The sequence below is a fragment of the Sceloporus occidentalis genome, unplaced genomic scaffold (genome assembly GCF_023333645.1).
Source record: "Sceloporus occidentalis isolate IW3139 unplaced genomic scaffold, rSceOcc1.0.p SCAF_2, whole genome shotgun sequence".
Classification (NCBI taxonomy): Eukaryota; Metazoa; Chordata; class Lepidosauria; order Squamata; family Phrynosomatidae; genus Sceloporus; species Sceloporus occidentalis.
This window is the reverse complement of record NW_028316982.1, coordinates 115271603-115289160: the sequence shown is the minus strand read 5'-3', so window position 1 is coordinate 115289160 and position 17558 is coordinate 115271603. Positions and strand designations below refer to the sequence as shown.

The 17558-nt window shown below is 40.2% G+C and overlaps 2 protein-coding genes across 3 annotated transcripts in view; both read left to right on the top strand.

Moving 5' to 3' along the window:
- Positions 1–3224, top strand: part of LOC149318905 (pulmonary surfactant-associated protein D-like) — a 15382-nt gene extending 12158 nt beyond the window's left edge. Inside the window, exons 4-5 of the mRNA XM_089510661.1 lie at positions 1205–1288; positions 2662–3224. Of these exons, the coding sequence (XP_089366787.1) occupies positions 1205–1288; positions 2662–3035 (458 nt within the window). The 3' untranslated portion in view covers positions 3036–3224. The remainder of the gene's footprint in view (positions 1–1204; positions 1289–2661) is intronic.
- On the top strand, positions 2934–17558 carry LOC149318904 (pulmonary surfactant-associated protein D-like). Of its 2 annotated transcripts, none has more exons than XM_089510660.1 (5): positions 2934–3013; positions 10349–10551; positions 11760–11867; positions 13650–13733; positions 17043–17558. In XM_089510660.1, exons 2-5 carry the CDS (start codon positions 10368–10370, stop codon positions 17414–17416), a joined length of 750 nt encoding a protein of 249 aa, XP_089366786.1. In that variant the 5' UTR covers positions 2934–3013; positions 10349–10367; the 3' UTR covers positions 17417–17558. The 2 variants fall into 2 exon arrangements, with proteins under 2 accessions (XP_089366786.1, XP_089366785.1); XM_089510659.1 differs by lacking the exon at positions 2934–3013 and adding an exon at positions 6879–6991.

Genomic DNA, 17558 nt, shown 5'->3' with positions numbered 1-17558 from the left:
TAAGTCATGAATGTAAATAAAGTTCCTTTATTTGTGTTCAACAAAGAGTTACCGGAAATGCTTTACAAATAACGTCAAACACACTACCAAGTATTTTAAAACATTAACAAAAAAATAAGCACATCTAATAATTCAAAGACAGTTCAGTTAGTGGGTGGATAGCTATCACGTATTATTTGGTGCCAAGCTGTGGGGTTTTAAAAGATCCATTGTGCTGGAATCAGAAAGAGAGAGAGATCCAGTGGAGTGTGGTCTCCACATGGAACTAAGACACAAATGCTACTGAAATTTGCTTTCATGTTAGCTCACAATTATAGCTAACATATAAGGACATTGCTTTCCCCAAATAAGAATTCTGCCCCAACAAATTAATGTTTCCTTCATTTCCCAAATTTTTAGCATTAGAGTGAACTGCTGAAAATCAATCACAACTAGAATTCTACCTTCAGTGTGTTTGCTTTCCTTTGGTTACTATGCCTACCTCTTTTCTTTGGATGCCAAAACTATGTTTCAGAAAGCTCGAATAAATTTTCCAATTGCTGTAATGCTACAAATTTGGGGACTTTAAAAAAAATTGTGTGGGAGTGGCAGATTCTTATTTGGAAGAGGTAAGGCTCTCTGTTTGCCCCACCATCAGTTACATCCCTGTGCTAGTTAAGTTTATAATGTGTACATTCATATTAACCTTAGAACTCAAATTCTTTTGGCATATCAACTGCACAGACTTAAGATGATCTAATAATTTCACAGTGTGGTTTTGTGCAAAGGGAGCACACACAACACTTAACATAACAGCCTAAAGGTAAAACACACAAACAGAAGAGACATTTGTGAAGTCGGAGGCTTTCATGGCTGGCATGCATAGTTTGTTGTGGGTTTTTCAGGCTATTCCTGAAAAGTTTATTCCTGATGTTTTACCAGCATCTGTGGCTGGCATCTACAGAGGAGAGATATTTGACAGTTTGTAATGGCTGTAGTGATCCTTGCAGAATTCTGTACATTCTTGTTTATGCAAACAGTTTTATAAAAGACATAACCACTCATTGTATACTGTAGGTAGAAGCAGTTCAAACTGGAATTGATGTGTTCTTTCATAAAGCATGTTTCTTAGACACTGATACCCATAGTGACTGATTTAAAAAAAAAATTGCTTGTGGAAGTTGATGTTGACCAGAAAGTCTGATGCAACTGTTTCGTCATTCAGAGCTTCAGTTTCTTCAAACCCAGATAAAGGATTTGCAAGCACAACTGGACATTTTCAAAGCTGCAGTCACCAAAACTCAGGAAGGTAAGAAGGGTAGAGTATGATTTTGTTGGTTCCAATGTGATTTATATTGTCAAGTTTTGTTTGGTTTGAAGATTTCTTCTATTGACACTATTAGATTTTGCATTTTTAACAAAAGCAAAAAGAATACTGTGATTAAACAGAAATTATAACAACTTCAGGAACTGGCAAATATAAGCATTCTCAATTTTCTTCATATTGGCAAGAACAGAGCTTGGTGGTACTATTTGAAAAGCACATGACTTTTCTGCACTCCTTTGCTGTTGCATCATGTAGATGCAGTGCCAGGGGAGTGCTGTGATGCTGCATGCCATGTGGTGCAAATTGTGTGGCACAGCGTGTGGCATCATACCAGCCTGGGGGCAGAATCAGGGTGTGCATCATGTGGATGCCATACTCCGACTCTGCCCCCAGGCCACTCTTAATGGCTGGTTTGTACAGCCCCTCAGTCCTCAATTTAACAGGCATTATTAGGAAAAAAATCATACAGAAGAGGTGATTCACATGTGCATGAACATAATTTTATTTCTGTGCCTTTGGTGACCCGAAATATACTGTGTGAACTCACTCCTCTTGATAGGAATGTAATGATGGATCTGTAATGGTCCTTTCACACTGTCCCAGGCCTAAGTACAGCTCAAAGTCAATGCAGCAGAAGCAAACTTGCTGAAATCAAAGATGGGCAGATCATACTGTTCTGGAGAAGAAAGACAACATTTCAAAATGTCAAAGACAGATGGTTAGTCTAAGACAGTCAAGGACATAGGGCAAAAAAGGTTGCCTAACTAGTAAAATGTATTGCTTAGCCATGAAATATCATAGCTGTTAGAAGAGCTGATGGGTTCAGATGTGTGTGTGTGTGTTCTGACATTACTGAGGTTGGTACTAAAGCCTAAAAGGCACCCATGTCCCACCATGTTAAACCTGCCTGATTTCTTGATCAATCAGAAAGGTTCTGGCTCCTAAGCATTTCTGTCATATCCATACCAACACTTATGCACACATACACATTATGAACTAATATTCAGGCCATTGACAGGAATCCTTTTACATTACAATGAGCTCAGAGGGAGGTAGGGAGGGAAAGAGGGAGATTAAGAGACAGAGTTCAACCTGTGTTGATAGCATTGTTGAAGCTATTACAAAGTATAAAACAAAAATCAAAACAAGTGTCCATAAAATTATTAATCTTGTCTTGTTCATTTTTTGCAATGCAGTTTGACTATATCTAACAGAGACCCATTAAAGCTTACTTATGGGGAACCTTTCCCTTGTCATTGAAATCCAAAATCCTACCACTCCCATCACTGCATGTGGCTCTTTGCAGTGTAAACAAAGCATATGATTTGAAACCATATGATTCTGTTTCCTCCTAGTTCTCCTTGCCCCCAATGGTGTGATTGTGGGTGAAAAAATACTCAAAACAGATGGCTCCAAGGGTGATTATGATGCTGCACAAGCCAACTGTGAGCACATGGGTGGCACGCTTGCTGTACCAAGGGATGCCGCTGAGAACAAAGCCCTCCAGAAGATAGTGACATGGCACAACAGAAGAGCAATTCTTGGGATCAATGACATGGCAACAGAAGGCATATTTAAAGATCTGAATGGCCAAGTCATTCAATACTCAAACTGGGCACCAGGAGAACCAAATAATGCTGGCAATGAAGATTGTGTAGAAGTGCATCCAGATGGCAAGTGGCATGATAGAGGTTGCACTCTTGAGTGGTTAGTCATCTGTGAATTCTAAAATCTATCTATCTATCTATCTATCTATCTATCTATCCATCCATCTATCTATATTTATATATATATTGCAAAAAATAAGAACATCATCAATTTAATGGGGAACAGGTTGTTTTGATTGTATAAGCTTTTGCTTTGAAGAATATGTTAAATACACGCTTTTCAGCATCAGTTTTCACTCTATATAGTACATTTTCACTGCATGTAGAAATATGTACTGCTCAGCTTTCAATGAATTAATAGAGTCCCACCAACATTTGTTGCTTCTAATTTTTCGGTTGTTACCCAGCTCACAGTATCCCAGCACTACATCTTTTCAAATACATTCACTTGAGCAATAAAAAAAATCTGAGAGGACCAGAGTCTTCTGACAGTGGAGTGAAAGAGAGGCCATCGCTCAGTGCAAAAGATCCCAAACTTTGTCTAATTTAATGTATTTCATTATCTCCTGCTTAAAAGCTAGTGGGTTGTATTATTATTGTTATTTTTTCTTTTCTGGGTTTTAGCTGGTATGATCCAGTTGAGCGGAAACTGGATACTTCCAACTGTCTCAGTTTGACAGGGGCAGTCCCAATTAGTCTTCCATTATCCTACTCTTTCAACTGCTTTTTTAAAGTCTCCATTTTTTCTTCTCCTCCCACTTTCACCCTTTCACCTCCATTTATTTCATTTGTTGCACACTGAAATATCAGCACAAAACGACAGGTAAACATAAATATCTATATTCTCAAACTAGGCCTCGTGAAGTATCAAATTCATTTTTACCAATAATACAGTTGAGCGTTGCCTTATGCAGGGGATCTGTTCTGGATGTTCCTGTTCTGTTCTCAGAAGGAAATGGCAAATCTTTGAATAAATCTTGCCAAGAAAACCCTAAGTTAGTGTTGCCATAAATCAGAATCAGCTCTAAAATACATAACAGCAACAACATTCAGCATGGTATCTTAATTATTCAGGCTTTCTCATTGGACACACTTTGGGAATCAATCAGTGGGCTATAGTAGCGATCCCCAGATTTTATTATTTATTTATTTATGATATTTCTACCCCGCCCTTCAGCCCTAAAGGCTATCAGAGCGGCTTACAATTGTTATTTTTAATTAGACGGTTCCCTGCCCTCAGGCTTACAATCTAAAAGACATGACACAAAAGGAAAGGGAATGGTGGTGGGAAAGGGGATGCGGTCCAGTGGTTATTCTCTCCCTCTGAGGCCTGGACCAAGGCAGATGGACTGGAGGGAGGGCGCTTCTTCTTTAGGCTAGCCCTAGTGGAACTGAGCCTGCCTGGTCACTCCCTCTCAGGCCGAATGATGACAGTTATGGAGGGAGGAGTCTCTTCCTTCAGGCTTTGATGGTACCAGAAACCTGTGGGATATAAAGTCAAACATTCCCTTATTTACAGCCAGCATGATATAGTAGTTTGAGCACTGGACTATGACTGGAGGGTTCAAATCCCTACTCAGCTATTAAAATCTGCTAGGTGACTTTGGGCAATTCATACACTCTCTGTTTCAGAGGAAAGCAAAGGCTACACACACACACCCCTCTGAATAATTCTTGCCTCAGATGTTGCTGTCAAATAACCACAGTACAACATGTTGGAAGTAAGGCCACAACTTTATTTGCAAACAATTGGTAGGGTTGGCACAAAGCATAAGGTCAGGATCTGTGCAATCAAACCACCCGATGTAGTCTGATTATCCAAACCGGGCACCCACCCGGTGCTTGGGATGACCTAGGGGCTAAGGAACACAACTTGACCGCAAACCTTGTCTTGCACTCACCAATTCACAAAGCCCCTAGTCACCGGGAAGCGCTCCTGCGTTCTGGCCCCCGCAATGGCCAAACGCCTGCCCTATTCGCCCCCAGGTACCTATTGACTCCCAAACCAGAGCTCCATAGCCCTGGTACCACAACATGCAGATCCTGGCCTATGCTGCCACCAAGTTGTGACTAAAAACCACCTAACAACAGCGGTGGGCGGGCGGGAGAAGCACCAAGACTTGCTCCCTTCCACAGCTTGGCTCCGTTCTGCTCAAAGCCAAGCAACCGACTGAGGGAAGGGGCCAGCAACACGGCCTTAAATAGGCCTAGGCCCCTCCCTCCCTGCGTGCTGTGCGGGGCCCCGCCTCCAAGGCCCAGCCCACCAATGGGCAGCCTTGGAGGACCGGAAGCCCCGCACCAACGAAACCGGCTCCCAGAGCATCGCGGAGCAGAAGGGCCGCCCCTTCCGCCCCCGCGCACCAATAGGGAGCCAGGCAAGCCCCAGAGCACTCTGGGGCTTGTAGTCCAGCTGCGTCTAGCGGCAAAACGGTCTGCCCGGCGAGGCGGGCGACCGTTGCTTACCATCAAAACCCCATCATAGTTTCACTTTAGGGTAACCATAAGCCAGAAATAGCTTGAAAGCACACAACCACAACAACAGCCACTCCCTTATCCCTCCACTGCAGGATGACACACAACCTTGTTCAGCCCAGTGATTGCTGGCCAACCTTCAGCTGCTCCAGCCAACATAGGTCTCAGGGATTTCTAGACTTACAATACAGCACCATCTGGATGGAAAGAAAATTGGTGGCACCTGGTCTATGGGCACTCTGTGAAATTTTACCCAAGTGTTGTACTTAAATCCCAGATACTTGGTGCAATGAATCCAACATAATTTTGTCCCTCCCCATTTGATCATCCATATTTTCCACTACTATTCACTTATTCATATGAAAGGATCTTAGGTAACAGTCTAGGTCTACAAATGGAAACCTCTACCCATAGTCATATAACCACTTAAGAGTCAGTATCTACAAAATGATATTGTTGATTACATGGAAGGTCAGCCATGGCCTAAATACCTTAGAAGTACCAGATGCCATCTGATCTTGGAAACTAAGCAGGGCCAGTTCCAGTTAGTAGTTGGATGGGAGATTGCCAGTGAATGTCATGTGATGTAGGTTATATTTCAGAGGAATGAATTGGCAAACCCACCTCTAAGTATTCCTTGCCTAATAAAATGATTCTATGAAAATACTATCAAATTCATATGATCACCATAAGTTGCGAGGCATCTCTAATATAGGGGTTCAGGGGTGGGAAAAATGTGTTCTTCCGAATAGAACGCAACTCCCGTAAGTCCTAGTCAACACAGGCAATGGTGAGGGGAGTTGGAATCCAATAACATCTGGGGGGCCACATAATGCCTACTTCTCATCCAGGGTGTGTACTCCATTTGTCCATCTGGCAAAGGGCATCAAAGAATTGAGGAAGGAATATTGAAACTAAAATGATCAATAGTTTGGAATGGTCTTATGGGTAGAGAAATTTGGTTGATGTCTAAAAAGTGTCTCAAACTGAAAGCAAATGCTAGAGCTCCAGGATTGAAGTTACTTTTAGGTAGACTTGGCTGCAGACACTAGAACTGGGACAGAGATATTCTTAGATAACAGGCAAACAAAATATATTCAGCTATAATACACCTACAAATACCACAGGCTGAGGCAAATAACGTGGTATTTTTTACCAGGAACTTCCTGAAAATCTTCCAGAAAAAAATCTGGCTAACACCAGCTATGGACAGAGTGCTAAAACAACTGACTTTGGGTTGATGTGTTAAGGCCATTCCAATATTAAATTTGAACGAGGCAAAAAAATGGTGTCTAAATGTTCATAGGAGCCTTTATTTATTTATTTCCTAATGGTTAGGACCTAATACAGCAGCAAAAAAAAAACTTTTTCCAGGAACAAGAAAGCAAAGAGTTTTGCCCTATTGCATAACATGGCTGATGTCCCACTGGGAGCCAGGTAGAGAAAAGAAACTACATTTGACATCACATGGCACAGAAAGAAAAAGTAGCATACTGAGTTGCAGAAATCAAACCACAGTAAACTTTTAACAGTGCATTTGGTAAAACTCTAGAACAGAAAACGCTGTGAGGGATTGTATCATCTGATTAAACAAAAGCAAGTACAGGTACGTCTTAATTAAGGCATCCGGAATATTTCAAAATGTTGACATTAAGCAGAGTATATTTGCTTTAGATGTTTAAGTTATGTCCAGGGGCAGCAATAAGCTGACATTTCCATTGTATTTTACTAACAGAAGTGAACATCTGAAAATTATAATCTGTTCGCAAAATCATGTAATTGCTCGTCATTTCTTCTTTCCTAGGGATTGTCCAGAGATCCCTTTTTCTTAAAATTTTACTCTAGTGACAGATATACACCCAGAGAGAGAGAGAGAGAGAGAGAGACAGAGACAGAGGCAGAGACAGAGACAGAGAGAGCAAATTTAAAAAGAAGCAAGAGTCCAACGTTTAAGAACTATCTATATTCAAGAAAGAAACTGAAGAGATGAAAAAAGTAACATTCTTTTAATATATGTGTGTGTATGTAAATAAGGCTGTTCAGAAGGGGTAAGAGATTCCCTACCTCTTCTTTTCTGGTGCTGAGAAAAGATTGGGAATAAAAGAGAAGTGGGTTATGCAAGAAGTACCAAGACAGAAAAAAATCATGATTTTGGATTTAAAAGAATAAAATGTAGGTAGAAAGCTAGAGAAATGCCATAGGCCTCCTTGGCTGGTAGGATTTCTGGAAGCAAGTCCAAGATGATCTGTGAAGAATTAAAAACTCTTGAATGCATCCATTCTTCTATTTTGGCTGGGAAGAGGGGCCATGTTTAGAGTTCAGGGTGGAAATATTTTACTGAATATTATTCTATGTGTTTTGTTTTATTACATTATTACCATTATGTAGAACATTGCATATTTCAGTCAGTGTCTTTGATTTTCAAAGACAAGAGGAGGAGACCATGGGGAATCAGCGAGACTATACATTTCAGGCCAAATTAATTTAATAAAGCTATTCTGTGTACATCTGTTCAGATGTACATCCCAGTGTCTTCAGAAAGACTTGCTTTGGACTGTGTAACAACTGAATTAAATTGAACTCAACTGGCTTGAATTCCAATGTGTTGGTGTAGCCACAAGCTCAGTTCAGGACAGGCAATAAATTTTGCAAAGTCATATGTGCAGATATTAATGTAAGACAAAATGTTCCTGAAACTTTACTCCTTATACATAAACCTGTTACCAGAGTGTCAATTGTATTTTGATGAGAAAGCAAACAGACTTTATATATAAGATCTCATGCCATCTTTGTAACATTGACAATCATTACAGAGAAATAACTAACATGAAAACTTACCTGACCAGCTCTTCCTGAAGGAACAGCATAGCTACCGTGTCCTTGGATCAACAGTCGAAGGGAGCTTAGATAAGAAACTTTAGAAATATGCAAGATACTATGCTATAAAGACCTAAAGCCCAGTGAGACTGCTGTCGAGGCTGGCCTTCTCATTAACCAGATTGATATTATCTTAGGCTAAGATAGGCAGATTTTGGGTGTCATAAAGGGACAGCAAATTGTTATTTAGTGTGTTGCTGTTGCAGTACACTGCCTGGGTAATTGAGGAAAGGTGCTTGTGAAGTGAAGTTGAAGGCTTTCATGGCAGGCATCCATAGTTTTTTATGGGTTTTCCCCCCACATATATCAAAATAACTTGGCTGGCTTTGGGTAACTGTGCTTCTTTACTGAGTGCATGGGCACACTCTTTCCTGCTGTTCTTCACATAGTGAAATTACTTTGACTATCCATAACTGCAATGCTGTGGAGGGGGGGAGACTTTGACAAAGCAATGTGGTAAAATGATTTAAGCTCTAGCTCAGTAGTTCCCAAACTTCAGTCCTCCAGATGCTTTGGACTTCAGCAGAATTCCTGGCAGTTGGCCAAACTGGTTGGGGTTTTTTGGAGTTGAAATCCAAAACACGTAGAAGACCTGGAAGAGTTTGGGAATCACAACAAAATCTAGCTCATAATCCAGACAATTACATCTCCTGTATAATAAGCTTTACATTTTCTGGTGCTCCCCCTTCTGTTCCACTACTGATCTCCAAACCAGAAAATGATTTACTTGGTTTTTTTGACAGAACACATAACAGTGGTGAGAACCCTAGGACCTGGCAGGTTTATTCTCCCTTGTTGCCAGGCAATATTCTTCATAGGAAATATTGGCAAGGTTGTCTGGTTCACAAGTAATTTGTGAATGACAGGAGCCTCAGTGAAATGTATAATTACCTGGTTTGAAATGTAAACTTATCTCTGTTCAGATGTTCTCTAAGAGCTACAGCAGTAACTGCATAAGAAGGGGAAGTGTGCTAGCTCTGTGTCCCTCCAATGTTGCATCTATCACTTTCCTGATAGGAAAAGGAGTGCTATAAAGAGGAGAGCCTCCCCATTCAAGAAGACTCTCCTCAGCAATAGTAGAAACTCAGTTCTTCAGCCTAATGGTTTACATGTGAGCAGAGGAACCCCCATGCAGCAAAAACATAAAAGGGATAATGCACTCCCCTGTCACATGTGTTTATTGGACCCAGGAGTGGTAAAATTTTAAGTGCAGGCTCTCATTATGACAATTTCAATGATGAAACAACCAAGGAGAGGCATTTTATCTATAAGGAAATCCATTTTGCTCCAGCTACTTTTGGAATTGTATCTACATTGAGTTCAAAGAGAGGAATCTAAGGTGATGTGGTGTTGTCAGTCCTTGATAAGGATAAAGTCCTCCAGCTTCAAACAAACAAACTCTAGTTCATCAACTCTGGTTGCATCTGCACTACAGAAATAATCCAGTTTGATATCATTTTAACTGCCATGGCTGAATGCTATGGAATTCTGGGAATTGCCATTTGTTGCGGCACCAGAGCTCTCTGATAGAAAAGGCTAAGGGTATCACTGCTCCATGAATTTTTGATTTTATTATATTTTTCTCCATGACCAACATAGCTACACCTAAATATGTTTTCTGGAAGTTTTGGTTTTTCCATGTTTCTTTTTTTCTTTTAAGTAAAAAAGTCCTGTTCTTTCAGACCTGAATCTGAAGAAATTCACGATTATGAATTTATTTGTATGAATTATGAAAGAATTTACAAGCAGAAAACAATATTCTCATCTATGCCTAAATTTGAAGCAGGGATGCTTTTGAGAACACCTCTCCTCAATTAAATATGGGTGGATGCTTGACCTTGTTCCTCTGCCTGACTGCTGTCCATCACCAAGAACAAAAATCCGCTTATGTACATTTGTAATTCAAATTAACCACCAGAGTATGCTTTATGGAGTATAATTGGCCACTAGCTCCACACATTCTTTGGGCTTGTCCGCTATTGCTGAATTTTTCATAGACACATCTTGAGCTTTGAAGGAACATCTTGTGCTTCTGCAACATACTTTAGGAAGTCAACTCTAGTTCTATGATGCTGTTCTTTTCCAGGTAAAAAGACCCTTGAGCAATGTACTTGCAAGCTTATTTCATCATTGTGCTGAGCACAGTGCTGGTGAAAACAACTGATCCTGACCAGTGCAGATGTGAAGATAAAGTGAATGCTTGCATTATCCGTGATGGAAGTCCTGGTGCTAATGGATTACCAGGCAGAGATGGGTTCCCAGGGTCTAAAGGTGAAAAGGGAGAGCAAGGTACTACCCTCCTATTAACACACTGGGTTGATAGTGTTTATTGTGATTAGGAAGGTCATCACATACAGATTGTGTCCTTATCAATAAAGTTCTACATACATATTCAGTTGAGGAACAGAGGTGGAATGGAGATGGACTCATCAGGTGAAAATGCAGCAAAAAAAAAAAAAAAAAGACCTTACAAAAGCACCTCAGTTTTTGTTTATATATACACATATATACACATATACACATAGGGACATGTACTATTATATATCTTCTAAGAAATAAATCCCAATTCAGCTGAGTCTTTGCCCACGCAATTTCCACGTGCACAGAATTGCAGTTCAACAGCATGAATCTAAAGCTCTTTTATGCAAAAGTCCTGTAATTCAACTGAGTCCATCTTTAGGATTGCAGCCTGACATACTTATTATATAACTATGGAGAATATTGCATTACCTTCACCGCCAGGATAGAACCAGGATGTAACTTTCTTAAGGCAGATTTTATCACATTCACCCATTGCCAGGCAGTGTGCAGCCTGTATTCAAGCTGGGCTTCTCTGGGCTTGTCTGACATCCTTTCAAGAATGAGAAAATCCCATTCTTGAGAAGCTGTGAGAGAAGCCTGAGTTGCATACAGGTTGCATACTGCCCAGTAATGGGTGAAGGCTATAAGATCTACATTAAGAAAGTTACATCTTGGGTCTATACTGGCAGTAAAGCTAACACGATTATCACGTTATCACATTGCCAATTCCCTGACAGGATAGACATAGATTGTAACCATAACAGACAGATCTTATCAGACAGCCCTGTACCAGGCAGTAGGTAGCCTGTATCCAATTCAGACTTCTCCCGCAGTTTTTCAAGAATGGGAAAATCCCATTCTTGAAAAGTTACGGGAAAATCTGGATTGGATATGGGCTGCCTATTGCCCAGCCATGGACTGTCTGATAATATCTGTCTGTTACTGTTACAACCTATATCTATCCTGGTGGGAATTAGCAGTGCAATAATCTACATAGTATTAAGAAAGTACCACATAATATAACAACAACAATCACAACTTTTGCCATTTTCAAAAAGCATCCTGCAATCTATTGGTGCCTATTTCTTTCAGCTATGAAATATAGTAACCAAGAGTTTTCCTGAAGCAAAATTATGCTCCTTTATTAATTTTATTTTGTCTGCTTTTGCACTTGATTCAATCCATGGGATGGCCAGGATTACGAGGGGTCCAGGGTCCCCCAGGAAAAGCTGGGCCTCCTGGATTGAAAGGAGATCATGGTCCCACAGGAGAGAAAGGTTCACCTGGAACTTGTGATGATTCAGGTAAGTTTTACTGGGTTAACAGTCCCCTTCACACCTTTAAAGCAAGGGGGGATAGCATGCAAATGCAGTGAGGACTGAAATGATATTGGCCTAAAATAGGCATGTTAACATGATGAGGGGATTCCCTCTCTTGCAACATTTTGGAATCCAGAACTGTGAGCTATGGAGAAGAAGGAGGAAGAGGGAAAGGAGGAGGAGGAGGAAGACTGGGGGTAGAACAAAGGGGGGGGGGGGAGTTTAATGTTGGCATCAAATAGTTTCCCTTTTGGATCAAACAGAGAGGAGAGAGGGTGATTTTTCTCAGGACCAAAATAGGCAGGTGCAGAAGAGATGAGCTTTTATTGTAGTTACAGCTAACATTACTCACAAGAAAAAATGTTGTCTGGTCCCCCTGCCATTGTGCTCTGGCAGATTTAGAGGCCTATATCCAATACAGGTGATGCAAAGACACTGGGTAGCTGGATCTAGGCATCCATTTGCCAAAAGAATGTTATGTTAGAGGCACACAACATAGGGACTGTACAGACTGGCCAAAATGGCTGATGTTGGGCTGGAGTGGGGCAAGGTGAGTGCACCCTGCATGCCACAACTCCACCCCCAAAGTGGCATCACTCAACCAGATAGTGGCAGTGTCACAATGTTTCTTCAGTGCAGTATTTAGACACGCTTCACCAAAGAAATGGGGAAGAGCCATGCGTCAACAGCAAGCACTCGCTTTTTCTGGGCCAAAAAGAAGTGGCATTTTGCTGCTGCTTCTTGGCCTGAAAAAACACTGGATCAGAGCCACAGTGTGCGGTCGCCACAGCCCCGATCCAGCATCCAAAGGGGGCAGTGGCAGGCTACTCCTTCAGGATGTTCTGTTTCATCCCATAGAATACCAGATATCCTTTACTAAAAAGAAGTAAAGGGCATCAAGGGGAAGCATCAGTGGCTGGCCCTGTGAGGGTGTCTGAGCCTTGCCAGAGTGTGAGATGTCAGATTCTGATGTCAGTATTGTATCAACACTTGGAAACATTATGAGTTTGGACTATAATTCTCAGAACTCCTCACCAATATGACCACTGTGCATATTGGCTTGGTGACTGTGGCTGGTGTAGTTCAAAAAAAGAACGTTTCAAAGGTCAAGTCTACACAAGGGGACCCCCCCCCCCCCGCCAATCTGTGCTGATCAGGACACATTGTGCATGGCATTTGCCCCAAATATGGAATGACCAAGGCCCATGATCAAGGGCCCAATCAGCAGCAAACTTGGGATTTAAAATGTCTTAAAGCGGATTTTTAAAACGCACAATTTAGTGTGGGGTTTACAGGAAAGTGGTGTATTCTGTGCACTGTCCAATTGATTCACACTGGACTGCGGAAGGGGAACGGGCAGGACAGATCACCTTGCAGGTGCCACCATGGTGCAGTCAGCTTGTGCTGCCTTTCCCACAGCTCCAGCATAGATCACTGCCAGTTGCCATATACCTTTCCTGCTTGAAATGGCTTTAAAATAATGATTTTTTCTGCTTGTGATGTGCCTAGCACTTCATCATAAATTCAAAGCACACAGCAAGGACTGGTGCAGAGGAGGCAAAAATGTTCTGGAGTGGCTGTGTGTGGGGCAGAAAAGAGTCCATTTGAACTTTTTCCTAAGCATAGACTCTCCCCAAGCTTTGCCCCCTTCTTTTCCATTTACACTACAATCTTGGCCCAATCTGAAAGTTCTGTTCTCTTAACATACATGGCTGCATCAGTACTTAATGTAAGACTTTGACCTAACAAAAATCTTTTTCCCCCCAGAGCTGGAGCTCCTTAAAACACAGATGAAGGCTTTACAGGCAGAACTACAGACTGTAAAAGAAGAGGTTACCAAAATAGTGAAAGGTAAATTGCTGCATATCTCAGTTGCAACCAAAGGTGGCAAGTGGTATGGGTTGGCTGTTTAGTTTCAGTTTCTTTTTCTGGGGACTGAATGAACCTTGCTCCTACCACAGCTACTACAATCCAACTTTTTATTCTGTAATGTATACTATGGAGTTCATCACACGGAGTTTATCCTGTGCAGAAACGGGATTTAAATCAGGAAAATCCCACAAAAGCGGGATCTGTTTCAGACAATGTCAGGGGGCATCTCGCACAGAAAGTGGACAAATCTCAGAAAACTGGGATTATTTTCAGATGACGTCCGGGGCCCTAACCATTAATCTGACATTAACCCACAGAGAAAGTGGACAAAACTTGCCACTTTTTAGTTTTGGGATTTTCCCAAAAGTAAAAAGCGGCCAATTTTGTCACTTTCTGTGCAGGTTAATGTTGGATTAATGCTCAATGCCCCTGATGTGTCTGAAAATTTTCTGCATGGAAGTTGGGCATTTAGCCTCCCGTGTGATAAACTCTTATGCTGGAAGAGCAATGCTGAATCAAACAAGGAATTAAGTAGTTATGGGTGTGGAATCTATAATATGCTTCATAAAAAGTGAAACAAAATATCGCATTTAGCTAAAATTAGGCAAGTCGATAATACACTCCTATACACACTCCTCCATAGAGATGCCAAGATGGCCAAATCCCTACTTTTCTTTGAGCAGCCGGTAAAAGCATTTTTGTGTCATCAAGCTTTTTCAGACTGATGAGGATAGGGATTTTAAATGCTGTGTGATTTAGATTTTAAGCTCTGTATATATTTTTTAAAAATACATTTTAAAATACATTTTAATATTTTAATGTTTTAACTTTATAATTTGATTGCTTTTTAAAATGTTATATTCTATTTATACTTTTAAAGTGTTTTTGTATTGTTTTTAATTTATATTGCTTTAAATTTGTGACTCTATAGCAGGAGAAAAGTGGGATATAAATAAATGAAATAATACAAAATACACACATACTCAGAAGTAAGTCATCCCCCATCCCATGTGAAGCAGGCAAATAGTTTAAATAACTAAGGAGCCATTTTTAAAAGCATTAAATGTGGGTCAGAGTATAACACAAATATACTTTCCAGACATTAAAGTTGAAGAAAGAGGTATTTGGTTAAGAACTTACCTTCAAGTTGGCTGATCAAATTTAATTTTTGACACACATGTATTCATCAGAAGCTTAAGATCAGCTCTCCAAAATGAATACTTCTAGCTTAGCATGTCCTTTCTAACTTCTTTCTAGCTCTGTTATTAAGATTGAAATACCATAATTTGATACTGGCAGAAAGTCTCTGTATTTTGTGTCTTGTTTTTTCCCAATCCTTTATTCTGGTGTGGTTTGATATTCACATGATGCTGGTAGCAACAATGACACTTATTTTAGCCACTGCTTTTGGGTGATATTTTGTGGCCAGTGTGGCCAATGCTCAGGGATGATGGAGCTGTAATTTTTTAAAAAAAAATCCTGAAGGGCCACAGGTTTCCTGCATTTGCTTTAGGACTATAAAGTCAACATCAAAACTTTTAAATTGGATTCCAGATACACTGGTGGGAGAGAACTGACATAATATATAACCCAGTCATTGAGCTCCAATATGTATGGCTATGTTTTGTACCAGCTATCTGGATCTACTTATTCTATGACAGTTTCAAAGCTGATGTATCAACCAGCGCATTCCTGCCTATTGTTATCACTTCAGTCAACAATAAATCCAGAAGGACCCAAAGCAAAGTTTAGTCCTTTGATATAAAGTTCAGTTCCATCCTATCCAGAAAAATTCCCTGGACAAAGTATTTCTGTCATATCAGAATGAGTTTCAGCTTTTTCAACCTCATCCATCACACAAGTTGGACCCTATTTTCTTGTTGTTGTTTTGCTACAGTCACTGTTTGTTGTTTATTATTTTAAGTTATGTTTTATATTGTAAACTGTTTAATTGTATTTTAAAGGGGTGCGATTGGAGGATATGGATTATATATTTTAATGTAAGCCACCCCGATTGTGTTGCATAGAGAGGTGGGATAAAAATAAATTTTATAACTATTATTATTATTATTATTATTATTATTATTACAACTGCTTCCAAGTACCTATGGGGCCAGAGTGTGTGTGTTCCCATGGCTTCCTTTAACTTAAGTTGAATATACACACTATCAGAATGTTGTTGTTGTTGTTGTTGCTATATTTATAGATATCCCACTTTCTCCCCATAATTTTGACTCAAAGTGGCTTACAATTTAAAAGCACAGGACAATTAAAAAGATACAAAAGTGACCTTTAAAACAGAATTAAACTATTACAATATTAAAACTGATCACTTGCTTAAAAAAACAGAATACAATTTAAAAAGATAAAATCACTTAAAAAACCAATTCACTGCATTGCAAGAATCCAGATAACTCCCCACAGTTGCCTGTTTTATAATAAGGAGGACAAGATGGGACCACACAGACCAAAAGCCAAGAGACAGAGCAAAGTTCAATAGAATCATCATCCTAGCCACTGTAACACTCTGAGCCTTAAATCCAATACAAGCAATGCAAAAGGAAATCATGATTAATGAATCAAAAGCCACTGAAAAGCCCAGTCACATTCTGCTTGTCTGGAATAGATTCAAATAATAAGAATTCTGTTGGATAGGGAAGGGAATCATGTGAGCCACTCAGAATCCCCCACCATTGGCAGTGCTCTCTAGGGTGGATGGAACATGCAGTCCAAAAACAAACTCCCCCGGAGTGTAGTGGAGTCTCCTTCCTTGGAGGTCTTCAAGCAGAGGCTGGATGGCCATCTGTCGGGGATGCTTTGATTTGGATTTCCTGGATGGCAGGGGGTTGGACTGGATGGCCCTTGTGGTCTCTTCCAGCTCTACGATTCTATGATTCTATGATTCTAAACATTTCAAGAGAAATGCAAACTGAAACAAATGAGCCCTGTGTAATGTTTTAGTTGTCACAAAGCAAACACATATCTCTATAAAAACTTACCAATTGAATAAATGTGAACAACAAAAGCCATGAGTCTGCTTAACACTCATTACATTGCATACACCTGATCCTGCATAATATTAAAAAACAATGAAGTATTAAAGGGTCTCACTGGAATTGAATGTGGTCATGTGCATGTTCAGAGGGGTAAGTAGCATATGGAGTCCTTTACCTTAATTACCAGAAAATGTAACAAACTTTAGTGCTGGTTTTTCAGATCCCTACAGCCAGTGAAGTTGGGAGGCTGCAGCTGCAAGATAAAATGTTTGCCTTTTCTGTTTCTTTTTAGCTCAACCTGTTCCTAATGGCACAAGGGTTGGTGAAAAAACATTCCAAACAGATGGCTCCAAGGGCGGATATGAAGTTGCTCAATCCAAATGTGTGCAGGCTGGTCATGTGCTCGCTTCTCCAAGGAATGCTCTTGAAAATGATGCTTTGCGTGAAATAGTGAGGACGCATAACACGCATGCAATACTTGGAATAAATGATAGGCTAATCGAGGGCACATTTAAGTATCCAGATGGAGAAACAATAGGATACACAAACTGGAGCAAAAATGAACCAAATGATGCAGGTGGAGAAGACTGTGTAGAACTTCTTGGAAATGGAAAATGGAACGATGTGCCTTGTGGTCATGAAAGACTAATAATTTGTGAATATTAGTTTAGATGTCATTACAAAGATTATAATGTTTTGTACATTTTAGTTATAACTTTCAGTCAGTAGAACAATACTTAGTTGATCAATCATCTGCCTAAGACCTAGGCACTAGCTGACCAATTAAAAACATTTATTTTTGAGTAAA